Raw genomic sequence first — 12822 nt, 5'->3', positions numbered from 1 at the left:
ATCTGGATTGAAAAACTGGCCCCTACCGATCACGCATTTCGTTTATTTTTTATTATTAATAAAACATATAATACAAAAATTACATATTATACTCCCAGGAGTTATTAAAGAAACTCATTTGGGACTGTGCATAAAAAAAAACATTTTTTTGACAATACATAATACATACATATTAATACATACGAAATAGAAAGAAAACATTATTGTATAAGAAACATAAAACACCATCTATATAAATTGCATTAATAATTATCACTGCCAAAAATATTTAAGAAATATTTTTTGATTGCGACACTTCTGGATTTTTTATTCAATTTTTCGTGTTTTAGCTCATCGAGCAGTTTATTATATTCGGAATGGCCAATATTTTCCTAAGACCTACTGCTGAACTTTGTTGAGCGAAACTTAGACACATGAAGATTCGCTGAGTAACGCGCATTGTAATTGTGAATACCATGACCAAATGTGTATTTTAAATTTGAGTGAGCAGAAAAGTTGATGATATTTAAAATAGTATTGGTTATGTCATGCAGTGGCATTACCTTAAAGGAAGTATCTTTGTTTGTCGGTAGATATCCTTGACATGGGAATCCCATTTAAGTTCAAAAATGTTTCTTAGAGCTCTGTTCTGAAGAACTTGTATTTCCGAGATCTGAATTTTGCTGGCAAAACCCCATATACATGATAGATAAGATAGGTGGGAATGAATCGTAGCGAAGTAGACGGCAAACAAAACGGAAGGTTGGAGGTTTGGAGGTTCTTTTAAAAATTCATTTACTTTAGACAGAATTTTACAGTGATTGTAAGACGCCATCGATTAATCCGAATTCAAAAACACTAAAATAGGAAAAACCCAACACCGTATAATCGAGGAAATCAGTAATATGTTTTTTTTTCCTACCCCCTAACTAAAAGCTCTGTGCGACACGGAGATTGCGTAGTCATATTTGAGGGAAGCACTATAGTCCTTAAAATATAGCTTGATAGAATGACATTTGTCAGCAAAAGTGACGACATAACTTTGTAGTAACGTCTAGGGAGGTATTTATATACACACGAAAAATCATTCGTATCTGGCGTGTTAATTTATTTTTTTAATACAATGCTTGACACATAAATCAACATAAATATATAAAATCAGCTTTAAAACTAAAATAAACCTATTTAAATTTATTTCAACAGAGAGGGAAAACGTTTTTGAGAAGGGAATATGGAAGGCCTGGTAGGTGATTTGGTTCAGCCGGATGAATCTCACCCACGTGATAAAGGTTTCAGCTTCAGGTTTCATTTTAATCAAGCTACATTTTAAGGACTATGGTTCCATCCAATCTTTGAGAAGCACGATGCAGGTTTACTTACCGGCAGATTCAATGTGGGTTCTTAGATTCAGGTCGTCTTGGTCGATGGGCAGGTAACGGGTCAACGGTCTCTGCGAGTCTTCTCTCACTCTTGGATTAGATATTTTCCTCTGTCTTCTGGGAGCTTCTACTCCTCCGTATACGATGCCTAAAATAGAAAAAGAAACATAAAATCCAATTAATACCTCTATATCTATATCATACAATTAAGAATAGTCCAGAAGGAGCATAGAATCATATTTGAATGCATCGGACTGTGTCTAAAAATCCCCCTACTATGCCCTACTTTCACCGCGTGCATTCGTGTCGTCGCCGCGTAATGTTGCACGATGGGAAAAAATATAATCATAACACAAATGTAAAGTTAAAAAAAAAAGGCAATCTGTTAATTTCTCTAAAATGTTATTGTGCACGCGGAAATATTCATTGACACAACAGAGTAGATAAGTAAAGAGTCATTTAATAAAAGTAATTGAATTAATGAACTTTGAACTGAAAATATAAAACAAATTTTATTTTACATAAAACGGATATTTTTATATCATGTTAAATAATATTTGATGTTTTAAAAATAATGTCGGTCAAACATCCACTACAGAGTTGTTAAATCCGAGGTCCAATTTTCATTAGTTCTCTCATTAGATGAGCAAAGTAGGGTAAAAAAAATTACTACCCTGGCAACACTTACGAAATGTTCATTTTATTTTCTTTGACAATCTGACAGATGGAAAAATAATTCATTTTATAAACATCAATTATTTTTGATGAATACTAAATTAATTTATTTCCTTACAATTTCTTAATTTCTACATGTTAACTTATTTTTAATGGATTTTTAGTAATGCTATAATAATTTTAACTGAAATTTTTTATACATAAATGAAAAACGGATTCTTACAAAAAATGCACCACTGTTGGAAAGTAGCGCAGGATTTGACATTTGCAAAAAGAATTCTATTTTTGAAAATCAATTATTTTATGTTTTGGAATTCAACCGTAAACAAGTACCTGGGTACTTAATTAAATTAAATATTTGAATATTAATAACTTTTAGCTTTGGAATTCAATCATAAACAAGTACCTAGGTACCTTCTTATCAATGAAAAGTATCCGGACTGTTTTTGCACGCTTTCACGACAGTCATTTTTATGTTCTTTTGGTTTCAAATTAAATGTCAAGGTCACCTCAAAACCCGACTGGCGGTTAAAGAATAACTAAATTCGCGTTGGGCATGAGTTGAGTGTCATAATTTTAGAAAGCTCAGGGCAAAACGCAGTCTAACTTTTCTTCATTAACACGTATTCGCGTATTTTCTCCCTAGATTGTAGCGCTAGAGCAGTAATTTTTGCACAATTTTAATTTGGGCACGACGAGGACTCTTAGCCAATCAGATGAGGGGATAAAACGAAAAACTAACCTTTTTTGCGAATATATAAATAGTTTTAAAAAGTCCAAAATAATTAACGTGCGTCCTTATTTACGAAAAAACGTTTGTTCAACCAGCTAATAGCAGGCAAGCCAACGTTTGGGCAGGACAACGTCTGTCGAGTCCGCTAGTAGAAATAAAAACAAACCTTTTCAAAATAAAAAATAAAAACATTACACTTATGTTTGATTTGATTTAAGTTATTTATTGACAATTCTTGATTGAATTCAATTGTTATGATAAAAACTTTGACGAACATTCTGCTGGAATCTCCTCTTGAAGCCACATGACCAGAAATGTGTCAATGACTTATTTTTTTAATTGCCTAATATCCAGATCGAAACGATGTCTCAGATGTGAAAGTTGGGGGACATCGAAGCATCACTCTAAGAATGATTTTTGTACATTTATTAGGGGGTTTATGATAGACGAAGTGCAACCTCCCCAGCCCACTATACCAAAGGTAGCTACTGACTGGAAAAAAACAAAATACACAGTCCTGAGAGAGCCAATGTCCATATTTGTAATGCAACAATCTAACAAATTGAACTTGCCTCCATTTTCACTGCTCATGTCAGATAACTGCGATATGGGCCTTAGGGGAGTTCCCCCGCCGCCCGCTCCATCTTCCGTGTCCTCGATGAAGGCCGAGGAATTGTAGGAGTCAGTCTGGGAGTGGCGGAGTTGCTGCAACAAGGAAGAAAATCATCACATTGGTGCATAGGTAGGCTGAAAACTACGCAAATCTAGCAAACTTGTACTGTATTGGAGGACTTAAGCCTCCTTAGCGGTGCCCACATACTAGAAAAAATTGCTGTTTTTAATCTAATAGCTAAAAACATGAAAAAAACATTAGCTCATGCTCCGAGCGCGGGCGAAAGAACCGCCCCTGACGAAAGTTGAAGAGCTACTGACTACTGACTGGCGCCTGGGAGAAGTACTAGAAACTTTGCTGTTCGCGCATGTGACACGTGTCAAATTGTCTCTCTCGCTCCCGAATATACCTGTTTTATTTAGAGTGAGACAATTACATATTAGGATTACTTTTTTACTACGTACTCCGCAACATGCGACACATTGGTAAAGTTTCTATTGTATTGGTGATTTATCTCCAATTTTTGAGAAAATCCTTTTTCTGTTCCCGATAAGCATTAATTATTTGATAAAAAAAAAATAACTGTTACGTAAATGTATAACGGAGGTATACAAAAATATTTAACCATAATTTATTATATTTATGGAGATATTAAAGTTATTAGATGCTATGTGTACTAGCTACACATAACCGGATAGAGAGAGTTAAACGTCACAGGTTCTCGTCAACAGCTGTTTAGAACAGCCAATCGATTGGATGGTGTTATACAAGTCTCCTCAGCGGTGCCCACATACTAGGAAAAATTGCTTTTGCTATTATTAATCTCATAAACAAAATATTCGCTCATGCTCGCAGCACGGGCGTCAGAACCGCCCGTGACGATAGTTGAAGAGCTACTGACAGGCGTCTGGGAGAAGTACTTGAAACTTTTCTATTCGCGCGTGTGATAAGTGAAATTGTCTCTCTCGCTCCTGAATATATCTGTATTATCAAGAGTGAGACGTAAAGAGTGTGTGAGACAATTATATATTCGGATACAGGTTCTGGTCAACAGCTGTTTAGAACAGCCAATCAATTGGACAATGTTATACGAGTCTTCTTAGCGGTGGCCACATACAAGGAACAGTTGCTTGTTGCTGAACGAGAAAAGCTGCCTCCGAGGAGCTCTCCGTTATCTGGTAGCCTTGGCTATAAAATGGTAATGCGGAAGTACATAATATGTACTTCATTGGCTTGAGGAAAAGACGTACTTCTGAATTTCTATCTTTTAGCACATATATGCCAAGGCTACCAGATTACAGATAACTCCCTCGGGTAGCTTTTCTCATTCGGCAATGAGATTCTTTTTAAGATGCAGAAAAGTGTAGTCATGCAAAAAACTAAAATCCCCAAATTATTTTTTTCTCTACCCCGCGAGAAAATTCATAATAGCGCCCATAAGTCATTTTATCATGTAACAAAAAAATATCAAGATACAGCGATTGGTGTACCAATACAGTGCCCTATGCACAATTAGGTGTGAAAGGGGGAACGATAATGATATGTTGATGACGCCGCCAAATAATTAAATCAGTCACTCAATCAGTCATTCAATACAATAAGGCATTTTTCTTTTCAGTGGTGATTTTTTCACGATTTTGATTTGAGCAGGACGAGGCCTCTTAGCCAATCACATGAAAAGATAAAACGAAAAACAAACCCTTATTACGAATATAAATTATTTCATGTTGGTATTTCAAGCACGAATAATAATAATACTGCATCGTTGCCCAGAATTTTAAATAATTATAACACGTTTTTGCTGAAATAGATATATATTTCCTCACTTTAAACTAATTAAAAATAGTAATTGCAATTTAATCTAACTGTACCCCCACCTTATATTTTATTATTTTGTGCACTTTAATATTGTAATTATTTTCTCTTGTGTGAAAGAAGAAAGAAGGGAGGACTGATAGCTCCGTATTACTCCGTATGGATCCGCCGGCGAAAGGATTTTTAAGTTAGATTAAACAACAAAAAAAATATATTTTTTTTTATTATTTCATTATTATTGTAATATTTTATTTATTTTTTACGTGTGGAATGATACGGAGGGGCTATTTCTATGTGCGCTTTTTTTCTTCTTTTTTTGACATTGTATTTAGTAATGCATAGAAAACTATAATTGGCCTATAATTTTGGTTTATTTGTAAATATTTTTTTTTTGTTGTAATGGCTGTTGTTTTCTTTTAATAAATAAATAAATATAAATAGCTTAAAAAAGTCGAAAATAAATAACGTGTGTAATTAATTTCGAAAAAATATTTGTTCAACCAGCTAATAGCAGGCAAGCCAACGTTCGGGCGAACAACGTCTGTCGGGTTTGCTAGTAATAAATCTTTATATATATAATTTCTCTGTACGTGTGGCGTCACCGTACTCCTCCTAAACGGCTTAATCGATTTACGTGCGGTTTTTGGAGAAATATAGATCTTGGCGCTGTGCGTGTTCGTAGATATTAAAATCTTCAATCTAATATGTAAAAAAGAAGTAAGGAGCATAAATGTTTTATTCATCGATCTACCAGGGTTGCATTCGAGGAGAATGCATTTACAAAAAAAAAATGGAAAGATGTTTTTTGTTTTTTGTGGATCTCAATCAGATTCTTTCATAAAATTCCTTATAATTTCTACCGATTTATTTCTTTTTACTGGATTATTGGTAATAATTTTTCATGATACTCTCTAAGCTTTTGCGAATAATCTCTTAGAAATAAATCTTATTCAATAAGTACACACGTACAACTTATTTTTTATTGCATTGTATCCTGTATAAACAAAAACATTAAAAAATATGTATTACAACTTAACGTATAAATCTATTTTGTGTAATTCTATAATTGAAGATATATTTGCATGTTAAATTATTTCGACGAATGCTTTAAATTGTATGTTTTCTAGTATGTATCTTTGTTGAATTACCTAATAAATTAAAATAAAAAATTAAAATAAAAATACTATAATAATATTAAATTCAATAATTTTTTAAAAATCGTATTTCTACTTAAGTACACCCTCTGTTGGTGAGACGACCGGAGTTTGACGTTTGCAAAAAGAATGCCATATTTGAAAAAATATTTATTTTATGTTTAGGAATTCAACCATAAACAAGTACCTAGGTACCTACTTAAATTAAATATTAGAAATTTTTATGATTGGAATTTAATCACAAAAACGTACCTAGGTACCTACTTATCAATGAAAAGTCTTTTTCCAAGCTAATAGCAGGCAAGCCAACGTTCGGAAAGGACAACGTCTGACGGGTCCGCTAGTAAAAATATTTTTTAAAGTTATAAATAAATATAATCTCTTACATCTTACTTTAGGTAAAGATTGCGAGCGTTTCACAGCTGCCGAAGACCTCTTCTTCGCGTAGGTAAACCAAACGGACATATTTCCTGTTTCCGTGACTGACAGTTTCCGGGAATATCACATGTCACTTCCGGTTCAAATCAATTCACTAAAACATCTCACTTTATTTCACGGCTTCACAATCTATGTAATCAGAACATGACCACAAATAAAATCCTCAGAAAAACAAGATTTTTTGAGCATAACTCCGGCGCAGTTAAAACCGGGCTATAAAATAGATTTACATAACTTTATTAAAAAACTAATAAAATATAAAAGTCTGAGAAAGTCAACGGGACATGTGCCGGTTCGGAGGTGTGTTTCAGAGTCCCGTCCGAAAGTCATTTGTTGAAAGTAAATGATAAGAAAATATTTCGAATTAGGAAAGTTTATCGCAGGAGGCTAAACTAGCAGTTCACAATGGAGTTCTAGTGCCAACTCTAATGTATGGGAGCGAAGTATGAAATTGAAAAAGTGATGATGAAATTAGGTTAGATGCTGTCGAAATGCGATCCCTCGGGTGAATGTGTGATAAAACGATGTATGATAGGTGTGCAAATGTCGAGATCCGTGAATTGTGTAAGGCTGAGATATGCATTATCGACAGAATCAAGAAAGGGGTGCTGCGTTGGTTTGGACACGTAGAGCGAATGGACGACGAAAGAACGGCTAAAAGGATCCACGATGCGAATATTGATGGATGCAGAAAACGAGCAAGGCCGAGAGAGACATGGCACGATCAAGTCCATCAAATACTTGAAGATGGACATGTCAAAAGTAGGAATAATCGGCGTGCGTGCATGAGAAGATGTATGAATGTAGAGGAAGCGAGGTCTGTATGCAAAGATAGAGTGATATGGCGTTCTTTCCTCCCTGTCTACCACTACGGGGAAACGGCGTGATGGTTTGTTTGTTTTTTTCCAAAATTCGGAAACAAAAATTATCGGCCCACCCTTATATATATATTATAATACTAGCGGACCCGACAGACGTTGTCCTGCCCGAACGTTGGCTTGCCTGCTATTAGCTTGGATAGAGACTTTTCGTTGATAAGTAGGTACCTAGGTGTTTATAATCGAATCCCAAAAATTAAAATTATTAACATTCAAATATTGAATTTAAGTAAGTACCTAGGTACTTGTTTATGGTTGGATTCCAAAACTTAAAATAATTCATTTTCAAATAAATAATTATTTTGCAAATGTCAAACTCGGCTCTTTTCATCAACAGGCGTGCACTTTGTTCATGAATGCGATTTTCGAAGATGTGCTGAATGTCAGTTAATATTATTTGAGTGTTACCAAGAATCCAGTAAAAAATTAATAAATGGGAAAAAATCATAAGGAATGTAAATCTGATTGGGATCCACAAAAAACAAATGCTGTTTGTAAACATTTAAAAACATTTTTTTTTCATTCACAAAAAAACAACATCTTTCCATTTTTTTGCAAATGCATTCTCCTCGAATGCAACCCTGGTAAATCGATGAATAAAACATTTATGCTCCTGACATCTTTTTTACATATTTTATTGAAGATTTTAATATCTACGAACACGCACAGCGCAAATATCTACATTTCTCTGAAAACCGCACGTAAATCGGTTAAGCCGTTTAGGAGGAGTACGGTGACATCAAACGTACAGAGGAATTATATATATAAAGATTAGATATTAGCTCAATGAACATAAATGGTTTCATATATAAAATTTGACACAATTAGCAACGATCCCCGCTCGCGGGTTTTGGGTGGACAGCGGATCTCTGCAACCCCCCGACGCCGAAGCGACGATCGGACTGATAATGAATCTACCGATTTACTTGTCAAAATCTACCGATTTTCACTCGACGGTTAGCACGCTGACTTTCGTACGCGATACGCGATGACGATGTGCGACCGCGCGATTGGAATCGTTCCAGGGAACTAAAATCCCGCTCACCCGTGGAGAGATTACTTAACCTCCGATACAAGTCGGACCCATTGTCTGAACTGAAGTAGGACGAGTCCAAATTAACACTCACGCTTACATGAAACTGACTCATTTAATTCATAGCTGGTTATTATTTTTAATTCATTGATTAAAACAAGTAGACTCGAACACGACCATCAATGCCTCTTTCTCTTCTAACTCATATAGTGTCCATGCGGCTCGACTGTGGAATCATCTCCCATCCACCATCAAAGATGTTACTACATTATCTCTGTTTAAATCACGTCTGAAGAAACATCTCCTTTCTCTTCGTTAATCTCTCCACCTTTCCTTTTTCCTCTTTTTTTCCTTTTTCCCATTGAGTAATAGTTTTGATTTAAGGTAATATAATAAACAAATACGTATATTTCTATTTTTATATATCTTTGGCTTTTAATCTTTTTTTTCTATTGAATATGTTTTGTAACTTGAACTATAAAAATTAAACTTTTATTTTATTGGTTGGTTGGAAGAAATTGCCATTTGGAAATAAGCCCGCCAATTTACGAATAACACAATGTACAAAAAGTCAAATAAATAAATAAATTATGACTACTAACAAATAATAATAAAAAAAAAACTAAAATAATGAAAAAACTTAAAGTTCTGAATACCTGAAGGTAAAATTTTATAAGAATCTCAATGAAGTATAAAAATTGACATACCTCCCAAACTAAAATACTTTAGCTAGGGAAAGTAAGATTTAATAATTAGCAAATGACCTCCTCTATGTGCTAATTTGCTATGGCGGGTTCAGTTCCAGTCAGCCTGTATGGAATATTAAAAAAAAAATTGGCTTAGTTTAATAGTCCATTGACAAATAAAAATATTTAAAAACCACTGAACTTCCTAACTGCAGTAAGAATGCAGTGCCCTATGCACCATGATAGGCAAGCGATAATGAATGTAATGTAAGTACCTGTGTTTAAAGTCTAAAATAAGAATTTCGTTTGTTTTCTTTGACCTTGTTAGAAAATTAATTAAAATCGTTCGAATGTCAAAATACTTGGGAAAAACAAATTAATTTTAAATAATTTCAGCTCTCGGAGGTGACAGTTACACTAAAATTTAACATGCCTTCTAAACGCACTGGACAAGCTGGGTCTTTGTTATTGTACAAAGTTATTTCAAGATTATAATCAATACTGTCCGGACCCCGATTGCAATGAGAAGTCATATTTAATTGTCTATAAGTAAAATAAAATATTCTCAAATAGAAAATAAAAAAAATCGTTCTATTGAATCAATATCCTATTATGGATCTAATATTTGCTTTACGAAACATGATTTCTAGCTAAAAACAAAAGCTTTTCTGCGTATTTGTCGATCTGCAAAAAGCGTTTGACATTTATTTATTTATTCAACTTTATGTACATAATGTTATTTGTACATTGGCGGGCTAATTACCAAATGGAAATTTCTTCCAACCAACCAATAAAATAATAGTTTTATTTTTATAATTCAAGTTACAGAACATATTCAATAGAAAATAAAGATAAAAAAGATAAATATATATAAAAATAGAACTAAACGTATTTGTTTAAATCAAAACTATTACTTAATAGGAAAAAGGAAAAAAGAGGAAAGAGGAAAGGGGGAGAGATTAAGGAAGAGAAAGGAGATGTTTCTTCAGACGTGATTTAAACAGAGATACTGTAGTAACATCTTTGATGGTGGATGGGAAATGATTCCACAGTCGAGCCGCATGGACACTATACGAGTTAGAGAAGAAAGAGGAATTGTGGATGGGTATTAAGAGAGTGCCTCGAGAATTAGAACGAAGAGGTAAACCATGAACTGATAAGCGTTGAAATTATTCACGCAGGTATATAGGAGCGTTAGGACTATGAAGTACATTGAACAGAAGTGGGAGGGAGTTATAGTCTAATTTTGAGCCATTTCAGTTGCCTACGATAATCAGAAATGTGGTCATATTTCCTAAGACCAAAAATATTACATGGGCTTCGTACATTAGATTTTTTTCTGTTTTTTTAACACAATTTTTGACTTTAAAAAAAGACTCGATAATGTTGCTATTTGGCTAATCAAATATTTGTTATGAATTATCCACGTCAATTGTCTGTTTATTGTTAGTTCTAAGCAATTAACATGTTCAATTTCAATTTATATTTCCGGTTTAAATACCGTCAGAAGACCAATCGGCAGAACTGTCGGAGAAGAAGCGAGAATAAATCGGGTTGCGGTCCTGTGGCTAGTGTTTCGGACTCACGGACCAAAGGCCTGTGGTTCAAATCCCACTCTACGCCAACTTGATTCCATTTTCTAATAGTGAGTTATTTACAACTCGTTGAAAATGGCCCTCAAAATGAAATATTTGGGTAAATCATAAAATCGCAGATATTTCTTTAAAAAAAAAAGTCGTTCATTGTTTATGTAAGCATCTATTTAATGGCATCCTAGATTCGAAATGTATAATATTACTTTTTTTTATTAAGTGTAAATAAGTTTGTGTTTGTTTATTTAGTTCACATGGACTAATCGATCAAATATAATATATACATATTACGTTAATCAATAGGTTACACAATTTTTCTACTAAACTTGCTTACTTTCTTGCTTGCTTTGTACTTACTTTTTAACTTGCACATTACAACCACCCTCCATAAAAAATATTTATAGAATTCGTATTTCCAACAATAATAATTTGTTTGTCTGAGAAAAGTTTTTTATACAATTTTCACGGCCAGGCAATCAATTCTCGCCGAACGGCTATGCGTGTTTTTTATCTTGAGAAAATTTAAATTGATGGTAAACTGTCGAGTGATAATTTGAAGGCAAGTCACACTAAATTTAATTTGGGTGTTTTTCTGTTAAATATTATATTTGAGAGGTCGAAAGAGAATTAAAAAAATATATTTTTTTAAAATAACATCAAACAATACCGTCTTATTTATTTGTAAACCGTATAGTAAATAATACTCGGCCCCGTGAAGTAGTGGTCAGCGATTTGACTATCATGCAAGAGGTCTCGTATTCTATTCCCGGTGAGAACACAAAAATTAAATTGTGATTGTTCTCAAGCCTGGGTGCTCTGTGTAATTCACCACTGTAATGTTGTAGTGCATTTTTTTTACACTTAATTAATAATAAAGAAAGAAAACTAATAAATTAAATGAAAAATAACAACAAAAAATTTTGCTCTTGTGACGTCCCCATTACAATATTGGAATTTTTTTAAAAACAATATTTTGTTTTATTGAAAAGATATGTCGTGAAGTTTTTATTGTATGGCGAGCATACTCAATAAATGTTTTTTTTTAACCTATTTTTTACTTATTTTTTTATAAAAGCAAAATATCATTTTAGCGGTTATGTCCACGAATTATATTTGAATTTCAATATAAGATATTATTATCGGACTTTTTTCTAAAACTGAAAAAATACCCTTGACATTGAGGCCAAGTCCAGGTTATTGGGGCTGATCGAGTCGGTCAGTACCTTCCCTGGGTACGTATTCTGATGGAAATTTAAAATTTATCTACAAACTAAAATTAAGTTTTCTGTATGAAAAATATAATTTGTTTACAATTTTTTGTTCTAAACGTGTTTAATTACCAGTTACCGACGAAGATACTTTGAATTTTCATACAAATATACACACTTTCGTACATAAATATCGATATTAGTTTATACCGTCTCAGTATAGCCGTTCATAATCGCAGCAGCCCAGGGCCTCAATTATGATGGGAAGATAAAGACGTCATACCTTCACCTTGACGCTATAGTTGAAGATAAATTCCCTCCAGCGATTATAAAGATATACTACGGACCCCCACCTTCAAATTATATGAATTAGGTAGGTACATCGAGATGAATCAAGGGGAAGCTTACGTCACGGTACAAATATCTACACTCTAAAATGACATAGCTTCAGTATGACGTCATAGTTGAAGATAAAAGTCTCCCGACCGACTACGAAGGTATAGTATCGATACCCCCCCACCATCAAGTTTAGATGTAAGTACATCATTTTATACCGAGGAGTCTAGAATCCCTCGATCGTTTATCTACGCATTAAGAGTGTCAAAAATTTTGCTCCACCGAGCAATTTTTCCTTTAATT

At 33.7% G+C, this 12822-nt stretch overlaps 1 protein-coding gene across 1 annotated transcript; it reads right to left on the bottom strand.

Annotated features, from left to right (window-relative positions):
• Positions 1-1359: 1359 nt before the first annotated feature.
• LOC148270730 (uncharacterized) lies at positions 1360-6991 on the bottom strand (the record flags this gene model as incomplete). The annotated part of the gene is made up of 3 exons (XM_088242253.1): positions 6742-6991; positions 3339-3471; positions 1360-1506 (listed from the first exon to the last, which is right to left on the bottom strand). Coding segments are annotated over exons 1-3 (352 nt in total), but the record flags the coding sequence as incomplete, so codon positions are not given.
• Between the last annotated feature and the right edge of the window lie 5831 nt (positions 6992-12822).

The sequence above is a fragment of the Micrasema longulum genome, unplaced genomic scaffold, assembly GCF_059751315.1.
Source record: "Micrasema longulum isolate JH-2025_06_02 unplaced genomic scaffold, ASM5975131v1 h1tg003523l, whole genome shotgun sequence".
Lineage (NCBI taxonomy): Eukaryota > Metazoa > Arthropoda > Insecta > Trichoptera > Brachycentridae > Micrasema > Micrasema longulum.
This window is presented reverse-complemented; position numbering and strand designations above follow the sequence as displayed.